General features: G+C 32.9%; 1 protein-coding gene across 2 annotated transcripts; it reads right to left on the bottom strand.

Annotated features, from left to right (window-relative positions):
- Positions 1-719: 719 nt before the first annotated feature.
- Positions 720-6,272, bottom strand: LOC116139369 (DEAD-box ATP-dependent RNA helicase 37-like). Of its 2 annotated transcripts, none has more exons than XM_031425045.1 (7): positions 6,124-6,272; positions 4,475-5,434; positions 4,307-4,390; positions 3,702-3,944; positions 3,199-3,366; positions 2,883-2,996; positions 720-1,855 (listed from the first exon to the last, which is right to left on the bottom strand). In XM_031425045.1, exons 2-7 carry the CDS (start codon positions 5,231-5,233, stop codon positions 1,343-1,345), a joined length of 1,881 nt encoding a protein of 626 aa, XP_031280905.1. In that variant the 5' UTR covers positions 5,234-5,434; positions 6,124-6,272; the 3' UTR covers positions 720-1,342. The 2 variants fall into 2 exon arrangements, with proteins under 2 accessions (XP_031280905.1, XP_031280906.1); XM_031425046.1 differs by having other exon boundaries at positions 4,475-5,304.
- Positions 6,273-20,225: the final 13,953 nt, after the last annotated feature.

Below are 20,225 nucleotides of genomic sequence, written 5' to 3'. Positions count from 1 at the left end.
AAAATACTTCTCATATAATTGTGTTCATAACAACCCACCTTCTGGTATCTGGTCGATTTTCATTCGCCTTAAATGAGATTTAGATAAGCTCAAACAACTAACATTACGAAACAATCACAAGTCTTACCAATAACATTGACCTTTTTTTAAAATCAGCATGCAATACAAGGTATGAAAATATTAAATGACATATAATCACATCAACAATAATCTAGAATAGTGACTTTATATATAAACAAACACGAAACAAAAGATTCTTCAATACTCAAACAAGTTCGAATCAACTATTAGTTTTCTTATATTAACGAAATGATAAACACAAACAAAAAACTAGAATAGTGACTTCTTACACAATGATCAAACAGCTAGAGATTCTTCTTCGAAACTCAATTCATATCGAGAGAATCCGAATTCTTTTATTAGTCGATGCTACCAATGCATGATGCTAGCATTGACTATGGATGTCTACTTAGATTTGCCAAAGTAAACGCAACTATAATATTAAATGGGATGATAATCACATAAACATAAATCTAGAATTAGTGACTTCTAATAAAATAAACACTCGCCAAAAGATTCTTCGAAACTCAAACAAGCTCATATCAGGATAGGATCCGAATTCTTCGATATTAGATTTGCCAAAGTAAAATTGCATTAAAGCATGCTCAAGAAAGAATCACAGAAACAATTGATTTCATTGCATTGAAATCCAAGAATCCTGCAAATAATAAGCGACTCAAAAAAAGATGTATAAAGAGATCTATAATTTTCTGTTTTTTCCAGGGGAAGGGCTGAAAGTAAACTTGAAACATTCACTGTCTGAAAAGATTTGGATTTATTTCAGTCAGTCACCACCAAAATATTACAAAGCCTTTTAAATTCCTTTTCAATAAGAAAGAAGAGCTGGAGAAAATGGCAAGACAAGAGAGCCTCAACAATTTACCCCCACAAACTGGGTTGAAATGAACATGCCTATGAGACGTAAAAAGAAAGCGGCCGAACAAAGCGAAACGAAACCCTCTCCCTCTCCCACTACATATTCTACAACCCAACATCATCTAATCAAATTACCAGCAAAATGGAAAGAGGATAGACGAAGAAGAGCGTGAAATAATACCTACTCTGTTAGAAACCGGGAACCTACCAACATTACACACAACTCTACTCCTGCAACACCAAACCCAAACTTACATCCCCTCCCTAATAACTGTGATAAACACTCCTAATAGTATAAAACACATCCGCTAGAACACTAACAAAAAAACAAAACCAAAAAGAAATAGACCTGATAAGAGATTGTCCGCACCAACTAGACACTAAGTACTGTGATGTGGGCTGACTGTCAATCCCACGCGCTGGACATGCCTGGACCATATCCTCCACCACCATACCCAGCAGAACTACCATACCCAGTAGAACCACCATATCCACCAGCACCCCCACCACCACCTCCACTGTAGTAATCAGAACCACCTCTACCAGAAGAGCCATCCCTTCGGTAGTCACGGCCACCAAACCGACCTCCCCCAGAACGCCGATTCCGCCCACCAAAGGAACGAGCTGCTGCATACCGGGATAACCAAGCAGGTACTTCTTGATTGGATTCTTGCATTAAATCAGCTAATGCCTTTGCCAATGAAGCATTGTTCTCATTGAAGAAGGCAGTAGCCAAACCTGATTTCCCGGCTCGACCTGTTCTTCCAATACGGTGGACATAATCATCGATATCATTTGGGAGATCAAAGTTGACCACATGAGCAACATGGGGGATATCAAGACCACGTGCTGCTACGTCAGTTGCTACCAAGATTGGAGTGTTTCCACTTTTGAAAGATCTCAATGCCATTTCTCTTTCCTGCAATATGTAAAAGAAAAGAATGAGTTAACATATAAAACTTAATTCCAACCAGCACATACCATTCATCTATAAAAGTTGCAGCTTAGGCTGGAGAAAGTAGATGCAGGGAGCATTATACAAGGGGCAAACTCAAGAGATGACTTGAAACAAGATAACAAACAGAAATGAGGCATGTCACATGAACTTCAAAGTACAGGCAAGATGCATTAGTCTAAGTCAAGAGGTTATAAAGTGCATAAAAAATGCAAGCCCATCACCACTGTTTCACTAATTCCGTGACATTAATGAAGAATACTCATAACTCTTATGCATGGAAATACAAAGCCCATTATTTCAACATATCAATGTGTCATATATCAGCATGCATGTAGACACTCTTGTAGCACATATAATGTATGATACAAAAAAAGCTCCTGAGAGAATTAACAACAAACTTCACAAATGATCTATTTGTAAAAAAACTTTGAAAATAATGCATATTGGTGTTGCTTCAAGAAAACTAAGAAAGTGAAGCGCCGCAACCAGTAAGGATAACATCATATGATTGTCAGCAGGTACATTGTACCACCAAGATGCAACAATGTAAACAACAAACAGTAAGAACTTTTATTTTGTTTTATTACATATTAGGCTGAGTATATGCCACTACATAACAATAGTGACTACTCCATGGTTAAAGTATGGACTTTCCTGAAGCTGGACAAGAAATCACCAATAAATGGCTCTTCATTGGGTCACTCCTAGGGCAGAAGTCTTAATTCAGTATTATATATTCCTCTCAGCTATGGAATTTTGGACTGGATACAGTCTACTTATACATTAGCCTCGTGTTTTAAGCTCTAGATAACACTATAATACTACAGCCATTGTACATATATGGATCAGGAAATTCTGAAAGACTTCAATTATTTTCAAAGAGTTCATATATATATATATATACACCAAAGAGACAACAACTACTGAAATAAAAAAAGGCATCCTAAAATAAGACATTGAAACCAAAAATAATTAATTACGTATACACCTGCTGTGATCTATCACCATGGATGGTAGTTGCAGGGAATCCATTAACGTACAACCAATTTTCCAAAGCATCAGCTCCCTTTTTCGTCTCCACAAAAACTAAAGTAAGAGCTTGCTGCAAATTTAAAACCACAAAGCAATAATTACAAAAGTCAAGGTACAGAGATAGTTACTAATCATGTAGTACCTCACATAGCAATTAAATCAATTAATTAAATTTTTTTTCATAATTATTACTGAGAAATATTTTTAGCAAATCCAACACATCGTTGGCACTGGATAAGGGAGAAGATGGGAATGGGATTTTCCGGTAGTACCTTTCCCTGAACACCATTTTCCCTCTGTGCATGAAGAAGGTCCATGAGATGACTTCTTTTGTCAGACTCGTGAACAAATTCAACTCTTTGGACAATCAAATCAGTACTTGAACCCACTCGTCCAACAGCCAAAAAGATGTAATTTGCAAGGAAGTCAGAGGCTAGTCTCTGCATGACATGTTGAAAGGCATCAGAGAAGATATAATTTGAAACAAGTAAACTCAAATCCAAAATGTTCAAACTACTTTCCTTCTGCACTATTACACTATATGCGTTGATGCATATGATCATACATGACAACCACTTAAGAGGGTTCAGCATCTTCAAATTATGAGTATTTTATCATTGATTTCCTTCACCATCAGATTTGATGAGGTGCAAAAACTACAGTGCTTCTACCCATAATCAAGAAAAAAATTATTTCTTTCGCAATACCTAGTCCCTAAAGCAAAAATCATCACCAAACCAAAATTTTATAAGAATCTTCAGAATGGAAACCAGACCTGTATTTCTTTAGGAAAGGTGGCACTGAAAAGCATTGTCTGTCTTACACCTGCCGGAGGCATATCCATTTGTTCAACAATTTTTCTTATCTGCGGCTCAAAACCCATATCTAACATTCGATCTGCCTCGTCTAGAGCAAGATACTTGATCAGTTGCAGAGAAACTCTAGCCCTCTCCAGCAAATCAACCAACCTTCCAGGTGTAGCCACAAGAATATCAACACCTCTCTCCAGCTCCCGCAGCTGGTCAAACACAACACAAAAATTCTATTAATCAACGAATACATATTTAGATTCCTAACCAGAAACTGACAATAAAACAAAGCAAATAGTGCAACCATGCAACAATGCATATGAAAGAGGCACTCATAACATGGCAGTCACTTGACTCAATTTATAACATCCAAAATGTACAAGTATAAGGCAATACAATATTAGTACCTCAAGATTATTAGTCAAATACAAGAGAAGTTCTGACACTAGCTATACCAATGCATGAACAAATAATTTCTCAGATTTCATGAAATGCAAACATAATAACAATAATAATACACAAATGTTGTCACATTGCAGAATTGGCAATAAAAGAATTGACAAAAACGTACCTGGTGGTTAATTGGTGCTCCTCCATAAGCAACAACTACCTTAACCCCTGTTTGATATGAGAACTTCTTAGCTTCATCGTGTATCTGCAAATAAATCATGAAATTTCTCATGCTGACCATATATGAATAGCAGAATTCCACATGAAACGTCAAAATACTAAAACTCACTTGCATTGAAAGCTCCCTAGTAGGAGAAAGAATGAGAGCAAGAGGATAAACAGTCCGTGCACCACGAAGTGGCCTCTGTGGTGGCTGTCCCTTCATAATTCCACTGATAATAGGAAAGCAGAAGGCAGCAGTCTTGCCAGAACCAGTCTGGGCACATGCCATAAGGTCTCGACCTGCCAGGGAGATTGGAATGGTATGACGCTGCACAGGAGTCGGCTTCACATACTTGCACCTCCGGATGTTCAGATTAAGCGCCTCACCCAAGTCAACCTCAGCAAAAGTGTTCACTGGGGGAGGTACATTATCACCACTTGTTTCCACTGGGATATCCTCATATGCATCAAAGTTAATGCCAGTATTCTCTTGTTCAGTAAAAGCCTCCTCTGTATCGTCATCATCTCCAAAAGGGTTAACTTCCCGCTCCCTCCCACGATCCCACCCACCGCTTCTGCCGCCCCATCCACCAGCACGTCCACCACCATAGCCAGAACGATTATAGTCATTTCTGGTACCAGCCCATCGGGACCCACCACCATATCCAGATCGATCATTAGTTGTCACAGGTCCATTGTATGCTTGGGCAGTAGAATCCGATGATGCTGGGCGATCTGATGACGCTGGGCGGTTTCGAAGGTGAGGAGGAACATATGTAGATCGTGCAGGAGCTGAAGTGGTACCAACAGCACCGTTGCTAGCAGAAGTTACATTCTCGGCTGCAGAGTTGGCAGCCATGTCAGCCCATGATGTTTTTGTACTCATCACAATCCACACTTTTTCCTCTTGTTTTCCACAGTAGCCAACAATTCCTACTTCAAACTCTAAATTTGCCCCTTTGGTTCAAAAACAATAACTTACTTCAAATTCCACAAATGTAAGTCCACAATCAGATATATCTAATAATTGCTTTGATTAGTTCCTCTCCGTGAAGAGACTTTCAATTTAGCACCCAAATCAAAAACCCTGATCAAACCAAAAATAAAAAACAACCTATCAAAAATCTCAACCTAAAACCATGTAATACATTATGACAACAAATTCCACAAACTTGCTATAAAACTCGAACACATTGTCACTAAATTTCAATAATCAAACTAAACTAAAACCCTCAATAAAAAACATTCAATAAAACAACATAAACATAAAAATAATGAAAACCTATCTGATTGAGTAACAAAAGCAATTACCAAACACAAAATCACAATGCCAACAACTCACACAAAAACTATAGCTTAAAACATTCAAAACATACCCAAAGCGAAGCACTTTTTTAAACTTTACATCTCAAACAAAAATTAAAATTTTTCATTAAACTTTTGTAAAAAGCCAAATAGACTCCGAAATTAAACTAACCCACAATTTTAAACACTCAAAAAAAAAAAAAAAAAAAAAAAAAGATGAAAACCCCCTCATAAACAACCAGAACAGCTCAAAACTTCGACGTTTAACACTCTTCATCCCAACAAAATATTCAATTTCTTCCACTCCAGAACCCCAAAAAATTCAGAACTTCAAAAATCAAAAACCATCTCAGAAACGAAACACGACCCACTTAACAAAAACAAAAGCAACAACTAGAACGGCAACAAAATCGAAAATTCACAGAACAAGAGAGATCAACATAACACAGCAAAAGAAGAAAAGAGAAGAACCTGGTGAATGAAACCCAAGAATTGATTTTGATTGCGGATTGGATTCGGATGTGGATTTGAAGAGGAAGATAAGAGAAGAGAATGAGATCCAAAAGAGTAAAAAAGAACGAACCCTAAAGCCAGCAGATACAAACAAAGACGACAACAGCTACAAATATCTTCTTTCTTCTTCTCGCTGTTTAAATATATATATAACGAAAATTTGCGTGTGTTTTTTTTTTTTTTTTTTTTTTTTTTTTTTTTTTTTTTTGGGTTTTTGAGTTTGAAAACAAGTCTAACAAAATCTCCCTTACACATTTTCAATATTTTCATAATTAAATTTTGGTTTATACAATAATCCCTTAATAATTAAATAAAAAATCTTTTATATTATAAAAATAACATAAATTTTCCTCATTAATTTGTTGATATTAAATAAACGGTAAAGAAGTAGTTATATAAAGATTTATTAACCCATCTATTATAATTTTAATAATACATTAATGATTCACTAAAAATAGGGATTTTATAATTTATATTAAGAAAAAATTTATGATATTTGATTAAAACTATTTCATAATTAAATTATGCAAATTTATATTAAATTATTGTAACATAAATGACTGTCAGATTAATTTTTCATTTTTTTGTGAATTAACTATATACAAATTAGTACCTTCTTTTATAGATTTGAAACCCTAATTTATTGGTTCTTTTTTTGGGGGGGGGGGGGTGTCTGAAACAATCAACAGTCTAAAAATATTTTCAATTCTTATCGGTCAAGTTATTATAACATAAATTAAATATTTTCAATTTTAATTGGTTAAGTTATGACACAATTTAAATTTTTATTATTAATTAAGGTATTACAATACAAATTATGATGGTTAATTCAATACCAAGTTTGAACCCTAAACCGTTCAGTATATTTAATTTTAGTTTTATTTCTGTTTTTTTTTTTTTTTTTTTTGGGGGGGGGGGGGTGGTGTGGTTTGAATTTGAAAACAAGTCTTAGGGAGTCCATAAATTGCGGCTGCGTCATTGGTTAGAGTGGAAATGAATTATGAGTGGTGTTAAAATGAGAGCATATTCTCTGTTGGTCTTTAAAAGAGAACTTTTAAAATAATAAAAATGCCCTAAATGTGTATTTTTAATTCTTATATTTAGTTATTGCAAAAATATATTTGGTAGGTTTTCCGGTTATGTGTAGACAAGTTTGTACTGGACTCCTATTCTTTTCTGTTTAAATTAAGCTTTTTTTTTTTTTTTTGGTTTAATTTGAGATTATAAATAAGCATTTTCTAGTTTTATTAGAATTGTCTTTAGTTTTTTAATCCACAGATTATTTTATGTTAGAGATTCAATGGGCATCATATATCAACATTTTGTGCATGTATTTGTGTTAATATTATGTTATTATAAAATTACATATTTAATATAGTCATATCAATAATGCTACGCTTACGAGCTTACTAACAGCTTACTTACCTTTGTTAAATACATATGGTACCCGTACTATGCTTATGTACCGTACTATGTTTTATATTACACCATTAATAAGATGTTAATAAGTTCGAGTAATCATGTCATATTACAACGTTTCCTATCATATAACTTATCGATATATATACATATATATTTGGTCGGATCGAAATTGTATAAAAATAAGTTTAATTGAATGACATATCTTTCTTTTTAAAATTTTAGGTCAATTCAATTTTATCTGCACTTATGTTGACCAAAATAGGTAACTGTTGATGAGTTGTCCTAGATATTTGAATTATTTTTAATTTATAAATTAAAAAAGATAAATTAAATGTAAGTGATAGTGATAGTGTTTTTAACATGAATTGTTTTTTTTTTTTTTCTTTTGAAGATTAGTCTTAACTTTAAAAAAAAAAAAAAAATTTGAATTTGAGTGGATCAATTTATGACATTTATCTCTTATATTTCTTTGAAATTAGTAACAAAGGTATTTGTATTTTTTTTAATTTCCGCTTATCAACACATATTATTAGAATTTTAAAAGTATAAAATATAAATACTTAATATTATGAATTATTTTAGATAGTTTATCTTACAATATGAAATTTTATTGGGATAATATAGAAAAACCTTGTGTGTTTCAACTATTTACAAGCCCCCTAAAATTTCTAAAATAGGACCTTAACCCTCATTTTTTACAAACCACTTAGTTAACTTGTCACTATCAGCGGCTGTTCAGTTTAGGGAATATTGTATTATTGAACAGATAGGATTATCAGTAAGATAGATTAATTAAGGAGAATGTTTCATAATATATGTTTGGCTAGATTGGTGGGTATAAATAATTAATATTTTTGGTTGAGAGGAATAAAAGAATTATGGGAGACCATTTTACTAAATTGCCCTTTTTTAAGTATTATTTTATTATTTAGATTACTATTGTTAACCCCCTAACATTTGAGAATTTGGCTACAACACCCTAGCTACAATAGAAGTTTAAAATATAAAAAAATATCCCCATCACCCAAGCAACTGTCGACCACCGGTAGTCGCCAGAATGGCGCACGACCGGTCAAATCTAGCCGACTGTGCACCATTCCAATGACTATCGACAGTGGCATGTAGTAATCTTGGGTGGTTAGGGGTATTTTGTTAACTTTTATACTTTTATTATGGCTAGACTGTTTTAGCAAATTCTCAATTGTAAGGGGTCACTGAAGTCATTTTGCACAGTTGGGCTAATTGTTATTTGATAGACATATGAGGACATTTTTGTCCAAAATGTTAATTAACTAAGGGTAAAATGAAAATGAAAAATATATTATCTTAGTAATCTTAAAATAACACCCTTTCACTCGGTAATCGAATTACCCCCAATTTCGCCAATAGTAAACACCATTCACATTGACAGATTATCGAAATCTTTGATTACCTAAAAACCAAATGCGGTAATATCCCATTTTTAAGATAGATAACCAGCGTCATCTTCTATTACCCCTAACCAAATGACTCCTCAAGGGCATCCTAGTAATTAACCTTGGGATAAAAAATATAGAATAAAATAATAATGAGGTGCACAATATTTGATAGTATAAATGGTGCGTTTGGATCGGAGTCATATAAGATAACAAGGGTAATATTTGTTTATTTTGCAAGATTCCAGTGTCTGGTTTGCAAGTAATAAAATACTATGGGTATCTTGTACTACAAATAGTGTTTACTATTAGTAATGTAGGGAGTAATTCTATACCTTCTCCCAGGGGTGGGATTAAAAGATTACTAGATAATCTAATTTTTATACATATTTTGCCCATAATTAAATACCATTTCGAACACATTTGCCCTCAAATGTCTACCAAATAACAATTACCCAGCCCCCCTACATTTGAGAAATTAGCTAAAACACCATAGCTACAAAAAAGTTTAAAAGTTAACAAAATACCGTCAGCCACCTAAGACCATCATCGGTCATTACTGACCACTGCCAGTCGCTGGCCGTTACTCACCACTGCCAACCGCCGGTATCAGTCACCGTAATGGGGCACGACCACCGGGATCTGATTGGTTATGCGCTGGTAAGGCATTTTCCAGCCATGGATTTGTGATCCATGGCCGAAAACGCTAGTAAGGACTTTTCCCGAAAACACCGGATCAGGCCATTTCATGGCCAAAGATGTGGTCATGAAATGGCCACAGATCTGGTCGTTTCACGGTTGCAATTTCACGGCCACATCTTTGGCCGTGAAATAGCCATAGATTTGACCATGAAATGGTCATGGATTTGTGATCCACTACCGAAAATGGTTTTGTTGGTGCATGGTCGACCATATACGGCCAGTCGCACACCATTCTGTCGATTGTTGGCGGCGGCCAACGGTGGTGGCTGGCTGCTGGCAATGGCTTGGAATGGTTTTGCTACAAATTAAAGTTTTATATGGTTTTGGTGTTTTAGCAAAATTTCGAATGTAGGGGGTTAAAAAATGATTAAAAATATAATATTATATTAATATTTAAAAAGGAGGGCAAATTAGTAATCTAATAACATAGCCACCCATTTATCCTCCCAACCAAACATATTATTCACCAATTTATTCAAACCAACCAAACACATTTTCTAAACATTCTTAGTAATTTTCAGGGTGATCTATTTTTTTGTTAATATAACATCCCTTCTAATAAAATATTATATAATCCAAACGACCCCAAAGGGTAACGTAAGCCAAACACACCAAATAATATAAGTAACCTATTGTCAAACACTATGACAAATGAAAAAGGTTAGGTGCGAAAGAGAAGTTGCCAAATATGAGTCGTTGGCGATAGCCATCTCAATGTTGTTGGTGACATTACCTGATGTACGGTGAAGTAATTGTTAGGGTCATGAAAATGAATATTGAGGTGATTAAAATACTCCATTTGTAATTAAAATGAAATTATATTGAGACAATAAAAGAATTTATGAAATTATTCATAAAAATCACATTCTAAGTTTTTCCTTACAATTTTGCATACTTGGATTGAAATTTGAGATTGAGTAAGTTAATATTAGGATGTGATTTATTAATCTATAATACAAATTAATTATCCTTCATTTATTAGGATTTGAAACCCTAATTTATTTGGTTTTTTTTTTTTTTTTTTTTGAGGTTGGGTCTGAAAACAAGTCTTTAATTATTTTTAATTCTAGTCGGTCAAGTTATTATAACATAAATTAATTATTTAATTTTAATTGGTTAAGTTATGAAGCAAATTTAGATTTATTATTATTTATTGTTATTAATTAAAGTATTACAATACAAATTATGAATGGTTTATTCAAATACCAAGTTGTAAACCCTAAACCGTTAATATATTTAATTTTAATTTTGTTTTTTTGTTTTTGTTGTGGTTTTTTTGAATTTGAAAACAAGTCTTAAAGGAGTCCATAAAAATTGTGGCTGGCGTCATTGTGAGAGTGAAATGAATGAATGAGTGGTGTTAGAATGAACGCATAATTCTTTGTTGGCTTTAAGGGTCTGTTTGGGAGTTTCATAGTTACGGTTATGAAGGTAAACTACTGTAATGATTTTGAAGGGTTTTTAGTAGCGGTTTTGAAAACACTCAATCTATGCTTGAGAGTTTATTTTCCAACAGTTCTAACCATTTTTTAAAATGATAAATTTACATATATACCCATAAAAATACTCAAACTTCAACCAGTACTTGAGAGTTTTGTTTTTCCAATTACAAGGTAGGTTTTTATTTGTTTTCTACTTATTAATATTTTATAACTTCAAATGTGATAAAGTCTTCTTATCCTTATTCGCCATTCTTTGTAGCATCTGGAATTATTGAAAAATTGTAGCTCCACTTCTCCAAGAAAACATCTAGAAATGAGATTTTAATAATTTATTTTTGTATGATTGCTTAAAATTATTTTTATATTTAATATGGTTGGAGACGCACATAATATGGTTACATTTTTTTTTTTTTTTTGATATAATTATGATATTTTTGCAGTAGATAAGGTATTTATGGAATAAAATTATAAAATCAACCAAAACACCCCGATTTAGAGTGTTTTATAAACCCTTCAAAAATATACTACACGGGTTCTGAGGGGTTTTTGAGTCAGTCAAAACTAGTGCATAAAAAATCTGGCAAGTAATAGTTTTAAAACCCCTCAAAATCAGTGGAAACAAAACTCCCAAGCAGACCTTGAAAGAAACCTTTTAAAAATAATAAAGATACCCTAAATTTGGTATTTTTCTTTCTTTATATTTAGTTAATTGCAAAAATATATTTGGTAGGTTTTCTAGTTATCTGTAAGACAAGTTTGTATTGGACTCCTATTTCTTTTTTGTTTAAATTAGGCTTTTTTTTTGGGTTTGATTTGGGATTATAAATTAGCATTTCTAGTTCTGTTAGAATTGTTTGAAAGTATTTTAATCCACAAATTATTTTATTGTTTAGAGATGTTAAATGGGAGCATTAAATTATATTGTACATTTTGTGCATGTATTGTGTTAATGTTGTGATATTATAAAAAATTACATTATTTACTATTTAGTATATGTCATATCAGTGGACCTGGTAAAACGGGTCCATTCTATACCCGAGAAAAAAATATAGGGTAAGGTCCTTGAAATTGGACCTGTTTTATTCGACCCGTACCCATTTCCCCAACGGGTTAGGCGGGCAAACCTGCGGGTGCCTGCAGGTACCCATTTGTGTAAAAAAAAATTAAAAGAATTTTTATTTCCTTTCCCCCCAAATCGCAATATCTAAAATCCCTAAACTTTGCCTCAACACTTCTGCGCCTCCACTCCACTCCACTCCACCGTCAATCTACTATTTACTCCATTGCCTAACTCAAACTCACTCCCAATCTCTCATCAATTTGCTCTCCAGACTCCACTTCACTATCAGTTCGTCACTCTCAAAGGCATCAGAATCTCTCATCAATTTCTAGGTCAGTTTCTTCTCTGATATTTTGTTCTCCGGCAAAGTTTTGCTTCTTGACTTTAATTTCATTTACAAGCCTTGTCTCCTCACCATCATTGCCCATTCCTTTATCATCTTTGCACACCCCTTTCTCCTCTCCCCTGTCTTCAACAGTTCAACGGCAAATGTTTGCTTCTTGACTTTAATTTGACTGTTACTGTGTTTGATAGTCTCTAGAAATCTATGGGTTAAATTTGTGTCTGATAGTTATTGGAGATTTGTGGATTTTAATTTGTGTTTGATTGTCATTGGAAATCTGTGGGTTTCAATTTTTATTTAATTGTTACTGGAGATGTGTCTATGTAATTAACTTTTGGTGTATTACCATGCTATTTGATGAAATTGTATTTTCAAAAGTAGTCTCTATTGTTGTTGTTGTCAAAAGCTCTATATTTACAGAAAGATTTGAATTTTGAAACTGATATAGGTCGAACTTGGTTGAAACTTGTGGAGCAAGACCTCTTTTATTTGTAGTTTGTGTTCCGTTTGCTAAAGTCAGAGTGTAGAAAGGCCTTTTGTTTCCATCTTGATTACTAACTAGGTACGGCCAATGCTCCTTTCTATAGTCCTTGCAGTTTGCTGTTAATTTAGACTTGGTAGTACTTGTTTGACCCTCCAGAACATGGACTGCTAAATACATATTCTTTTATTTTGTACTTGTAACCCAAAAGTTTAAGAAATACAATTCATTGATGCTTAAGCATGGCCATTGTGTGAATAGCCAACTAGCAATTTAATAGTTGCTATGATAGCTTAATATAAAATAAGAAAATGTTTTAAATTGGTTTAGAATACGATTAAACTAAAGATGAAAATATCCATTAGAAGATTGAAATCAGTGGATGACCCTTCATTTGCTAGAAATGAAACAAAGTTTCATCAGTTTGTGGGTACAACTTGGTGATGAATTATAGCAAAGAAGCACGATGCTTAATATTGTACATGAAACAAAATTTCAACATGTCTTATCTGATGTTCAAATTATGTCGAAATGCAGGTCTTGAGAAAGTGTGGGACGTGAAACCTTTGGTTAATTGGAAGGAGATTATGAGTGTTTTGCAACTTAAATTTGGAGGGCCACTTGTTAAGGAGTGGGTAAGGCAATCTTTATGCATCTAAGAACCAAAAAAAGAAAAGAAGTTTTGAAGTTTCAAATGTTAATTAATTATTTACTTTGCAACAACAAAAACTGCTTGCATGGCAGCTTGCCCATCCCTCTGGGATTGCGGAGGACTGCCTTGACTGGATGAAGTAAACCCACTCAAAGCGTGTAAAGCTTGAGTTTGGCAACTCAGCTGATTGCTCTAAGACCGCGAACATCCATCGGTTCTGGATGCCAAAGTTTATTACATCTGCAGCGAGATCGGATTGAAGTCATTTTACAGCAAGAAGATTTTATCTTCTTATGGGAGTAGAGCAGGAAAGGAAATAGAAAGAATTAGGTTAATGTGTGAATTAATAGTCTTGTGTAAATCCTCTAAATCTGTTTAAAATATAATTACTATTTGATTTGGTTGTTGACAGTGAACAGAAGGCATGTGAGAAGCCTTGGTTGGTATTTGTAGTTTTGTATTATATGTTATTGACTTCTTGTGTTTGTATATGTGTATTACTATTAGTGATTATATATTTGTTTATTTTGGTTGGTATTTGTAGTTTTGTATTATATGTTAATGACTTATTTTGTTTGTTTATGTGTTATTTGTTTATTTTGTTTGTATTTGTTTATATTCTAAATTGAATTAAATTTAGAGTAGTTGATTTTGGGGGGTGTAAATGTACAAAATTAAAATTGCAGGAATTTTGGGGGTATAACTGTTATAATTGAAAACTATTAGGGGTGAAACACAAAAATTAAAACCTGAAGAGAGAAAAAACAGGCACTTGTGGGTCCACCCGTACCTGCATAGGGTAGGGTACGGGCCAAATATTTTGGACCCATATAATTTAACTCGTATTGGGCCTATACCTGTGATGACCCAATCCAGCCCACCTGCTCGTTTTGCTAAGTCTATATATCAGACAGTTTTCTATCATATTGACTTATTCGACTTTGACATCTCTATTACGGTTTATATATATATATATATATTATATATATATATCTTATAATCATATATATATATATATATATATATATATATTATATGTGGGTGTGTGTGTGTCGAAATTGTACAAAAATAAGGTTTAATTGAACGAAATATCTTCCCCCCGTTATTTAACTTTTCAAACCCTATCCTATCAAATTCAGTGAAATACATATTTGTTTTAATATTGACTATTCAATTCAAAATCCAATCCTATTTTATTCAACTCAAAACATTTAACAAATATTTTTCTCAATAAAAGTTTATAAATTAACAAAAACACCCCCACCACAAATTATTGCCAACAACTAGCCACCATCGCTGAACGGTGGCCAAAAGTCAGCAGAATGGCACACGTTTTAAGTTGGGGAGTGTTGATTGATTTAATTTTTATGGAGTATGTTTGTTTTTGTGGAGAATGTGAGATGAATGAATATTGTTTAATTTTTGTGGAAATTGTGTTGAATCATACTATTGTTAGCGGTAAGCAATGTTGAATCCACAAGGAGCCAGTTTCGGTTCCAAATTTGGTGGAATCGGGAATCGGGACTAAAAATCTAGGTTGTTGGGCAATAGGTGGTTGTGGCCTTTTGTCGAGCAGATGGTGTGCAGGCTAGAAGAGGAAGAAAAGCTGGGGAGCATCGACGATCGAAAAAATCAAACACACAAATCACACAAACCTTCCAAAACCCAAATCCACAACCAATTCCAACAAACAACCTTTAATCAAACCAAATCCAATTGATCATTCAAGCAAAACCCTAGGTAGAGGAGGGCGACAATCGATGGGCTATCGAGGTTGAGGTTAGGGGTTTAGGAGAGGTGATGCTAGTGACTCGATTGGTGGTGACAAATGTGATTTTTAGCGATGGAATCGACTGGAAAAGGCTTGAATTGTGTGGGCTAATCAATGGGCAATGGTTGGTGAATGGGTAGGGGGTGAAAAGGGTTTTAGTGGGGGGCTGAGGGAAGCATGATAGTGGTGTCTGGGGTAGTTGATGACATCAGAAACATGTCGATTTGGCCTGAGACAACAATGACATTTGTAATTTTTATAAACAAACTGCGGGGTGTATTTATAATTTTGTAAACAAGTGGAGGTGTATCATAATTTTCAAAGGGTTTATTTGTCATTTTTGTAACTAAAATGGTTGTATTGTAATTTTCTCAAGTACTCAGAACCAAAACTAAAACTTGAAAACAGGTTTCGGGTTTAAGTATTTAAGAATTGAAATGACCGATTTCAGTTCTGATTCCAAATCCCAAGAACCGGCTGGTTCTGGTCCGGGTTTGGTTCCTTGGGATTTTGGCGAGTACCTGGAGCGACAACCCCTACTTTTGTCATTCCTTATGAAATTTTTTAATAATTCATAATTACTCTAAACTTAAATCTTTGAAACCCCACGATCTCTCGGAATGGAAAACAATGGCTATTGGTCATGTAAGTACACCTATAGGAGGTTCAAACGGAAACCCTATAAAAATAAACCATAGGCTTGCAAAACAGAAAGGATGAGAGAAAGGATAAAATATAATTATTTCTGACAAGAAATCAAAATGTTTTTCAACATAGGAATCATATTTAATGAATTCAATGGTTTCGACATAATGAAAGAAAAAGGGGAACGCCGGAACTGACATTAGAATCCAAATCTCATACCACAAAGGGGATATGTTGAAATTAGTAAACGGTACCGACTTAGTTGGATTGAGCCTTGGTATGAAAATCTACTAAATTATAACTCAAAAAAACATTGGAATAAAAAATAGGCAATAGGGATAAGCCCTCATGAATCTATAACTCATTTTACATCCACTTAATTTTGTTTAAATATTCATTAATTTATATTTGTTTTTACCATAAACACTAGTTGAAGGAAATTTATAAGAAACCGATCATAAATAAGAAGACCGAAAATAAAAAAGATATAAATAGTTGAGATTAAACTTCTTTATGATAAATTTAGAGCACCCATTTTTTGCTATTTTACACCATTTATATTACCATTGATACTTCTATAATAAAAATTAGTGCCAATTGAAAGCATGTAACACATTAAATCAAATGTAAAGGTGTATTGCACATTGTCTCAATGATTCATGGTAAAAAAGTGTCATTAATATTAAATGATGAATATTACTTTATCTATAAACTAATAATCTTCTTTAATCATCCTTAATTTGGGGTCATTATGACTTTGATGTCGAATCTTCATTGTCATATTTACCCTTAAAAGGTCATAAGTCATTGTTTTAAACCGTTATCTTAACTGATGTAATAATTAATATTTTGATCAAAGGCTTGTCAATGTAGGAGAAATAAAAAAGTAGTTATTTGTATAACCAAGAAGGTATATATATGGTTTAATAATATTTTTTAATTTTAAAGTTTTACATTGACTTATCTATCTTAATTTATTTTAGAAAATATTATTATTAATAAATTGAAAATTTCATCTAGTATATAAGCCATCCATTCCATTTAATATAAGCAATATAAAGATGTTTCTAATACTTAATCTTCTATCTTATGAGTATTATCATTAACAGGATACTTTAATTTCAAACATAAGTTTCATTTGTGTTTCATCTTTGTATTATTTTCATCACATTTTTATGTCACCAAACTTACCACAAATTATTTTCTAACCTATGCATTAACAACTATCATTAATACATCGTAAATTTAGCCTAAAATTATAGTTTTAAACATAAATTGTATATAAACAAATGTATCAATCAAGAGAAGCTAACCTTTTAGAAATCAATTGGCACAGACTTTGATCAAGTAATAGTTTGGTTTAAGGTATTACATATAAACAAGGGTAAACTAGGCATTATGAAAGTTGGGTGATTATTTTAGAAAGAGCACCATGTATGGGTTAATTTTCATTACACTTGGTGAATAGTGGCCAATGGGGGCAATTTCTGTACTTAACCTTATTAGAAACATGTTACTAAAATAAAACAAAATACAATAAAAGGTTTTGAGATATGATATAATAGTGGCTATTTCTCATAATATGTTTCTTATGAGTTTACCAACTAAGCAAACTAAATAAAACATAAATAAAGGGAAGAAAAAAATATCCAAAGATAAGGAACCCGTAAACATCAATATGAGTTCGGGTTAATTTCATCCATACTCGAGAGATTGTTAAATTTCAAGAGTTTTAGTCTTTTAGAGTAGGGATGGGCATAAAGCCCGGAGGTTGGGTCTGAAAACAATCTTTAATTATTTTTAATTCTAGTCGGTCAGTTATTATAACATAAATTAATTATTTAATTTTAATTGGTTAAGTTATGAAGCAAATTTAGATTTATTTATTTATTGTTATTAATTAGGTATTACAATACAAATTATGAATGGTTTATTCAATACCAAGTTGTAAACCCTAAACCGTTAATATATTTATTTTAATTTTGTTTGTTTTTTGTTTTTGTTGTGGTTTATTTTGAATTTGAAAACAGTCTTAAGAGTCCTAAAATTGTGGCTGGCTATTGTGAAGTGAAATGAATGAATGAGTGGGTTAGAATGAACGCATAATTCTTTGTTGGCTTTAAGGGTCGTTTGGGAGTTTATAGTTCGGTATGAGGTAAACTACTGTAATGATTTTGAAGGTTTTTTAGTAGCGGTTTTGAAAACACTCAATCTATGCTTGAGATTTTTATTTTCCAACAGTTCTAACCATTTTTAAAAATAAAATTTACATATATACCCATAAAAAACTCAAACTTCAACAGTACTTGAGAGTTTTTTTTTTCCAATTACAAGGTAGGTTTTTATTTGTTTTCTACTTATATATTTTATAACTTCATGTGATAAAGTCTTCTTATCCTTATTCGCCATTCTTTGTGCATCTGGAATTATTGAAAATTGTAGCTCCACTTCTCCAAGAAAACATCTAGAAATGAGATTTTATAATTTTTTTTGTATGATTGCTTAAAATTATTTTTATATTTATATGGTTGGAGACGCCACATAATATGGTTACTTTTTTTTTTTTTTTTGATATAATTATGATATTTTTGCAGTAGATAAGGTATTTATGGGAATAAAATTATAAATCAACCAAAACACCCCGATTTAGAGTGTTTTATAAACCCTTCAAAAATATACTACACGGTTTCTGAGGTTTTTTGAGTCAGTCAAAACTAGTGCATAAAAAATCTGGCAAGTAATATTTTTAAAACCCTCAAAATCAGTGGAAAAACTCCAAGCAGACTTGAAAGAAACCTTTTAAAATAATAAAGATACCCTAAATTTGGTATTTTTCTTTCTTTATATTTAGTTAATTGCAAAAATATATTTGGTAGGTTTTCTAGTTATCTGTAAGACAATTTGTATTGGACTCCTATTTCTTTTGTTTAAATTAGGCTTTTTTTTGGTTTGATTTGGGATTAAAATTGCATTTCTAGTTCTGTTAAATTGTTTGAAATTATTTAATCCACTTTTTTATTGTTTAGAGATTTAATGGGAGCATTAAATTATATTGTACATTTTGTGCATGTATTGTGTTAATGTTGTGATTTATAAAAATACATTATTTACTATTTAGTATATGTCATATCAGTGGACCTGGTAAAACGGGTCCATTCATACCCAGAAAAAAATATAGGGAGGTCCTTGAAATTGGACCTGTTTTATCGACCCGTACCCATTTCCCCAACGGGTTAGGCGGCAAACCTGCGGTGCCTGCAGGTACCCATTTGTGTAAAAAAAAATTAAAAGATTTTTATTCCTTTCCCCAAATCGCAATATCTAAAATCCCTAAACTTTGCCTCAACACTTCTGCGCCTCCACTCCACTCCACTCCACCGTCAATCTACTATTTACCCATTGCCTAACTCAAACTCACTCCCAATCTCTCATCAATTTGCTCTCCAGACTCCACTTCACTATCAGTTCGTCACTCTCAAAGGCATCAGAATCTCTCATCAATTTCTAGGTCAGTTTCTTCTCTGATATTTGTTCTCCGGCAAAGTTTTGCTTCTTGACTTTAATTTCATTTACAAGCCTTGTCTCCTCACCATCATTGCCCTTCCTTTATCATCTTTGCACACCCCTTTCTCCTCCCCCTGTCTTCAACAGTTCAACGGCAAATGTTTGTTCTTGACTTTAATTTGACTGTTCTGTGTTTGATAGTCTCTAGAAATCTATGGGTTAAATTTGTGTCTGTATATTTTGGGATTTGTGTATTTTAATTTGTGTTTGATTGTCATTGGAAATCTGTGGGTTTCAATTTTTATTTAATTTTACTGGAGATGTGTCTATGTTTAACTTTTTGGTGTATTACCATGCTATTTGATGAAATTGTATTTTCAAAGTAGTCTCTATTGTTGTTGTTGTCAAAAGCTCTATATTTACAGAAAGATTTGAATTTTGAAACTGATATAGGTCGAACTTGGTTGAAACTTGTGGAGCAAGACCTCTTTTATTTGTGTTTGTGTTCCGTTTGCTAAAGTCAGAGTGTAGAAAGGCTTTTGTTTCCATCTTGATTACAACTAGTACGGCCAGCTCCTTTCTATAGTCCTTGCAGTTTGCTGTTAATTTAGACTTGGTAGTAC

The sequence above is a fragment of the Pistacia vera genome, unplaced genomic scaffold (genome assembly GCF_008641045.1).
Source record: "Pistacia vera cultivar Batoury unplaced genomic scaffold, PisVer_v2 Contig350, whole genome shotgun sequence".
Classification (NCBI taxonomy): Eukaryota; Viridiplantae; Streptophyta; class Magnoliopsida; order Sapindales; family Anacardiaceae; genus Pistacia; species Pistacia vera.
Note: the sequence above shows the minus strand (reverse complement) of the source record. Positions and strands in the feature narration are given on the sequence as shown.

Excerpts from the sequence above, each read along its gene's own strand:
- LOC116139369 (XM_031425045.1), bottom strand. The coding sequence starts at position 5,233 with ATGAGTACAAAAACATCATGGGCTGACATGGCTGCCAACTCTGCAGCC. Across the intron at positions 4,391-4,474 it reads CTAGGGAGCTTTCAATGCAA|ATACACGATGAAGCTAAGAA; the intron begins GTGAGTTTTAGT and ends ATTTATTTGCAG. Across the intron at positions 2,997-3,198 it reads AAAATGGTGTTCAGGGAAAG|CAAGCTCTTACTTTAGTTTT; the intron begins GTACTACCGGAA and ends TTAAATTTGCAG.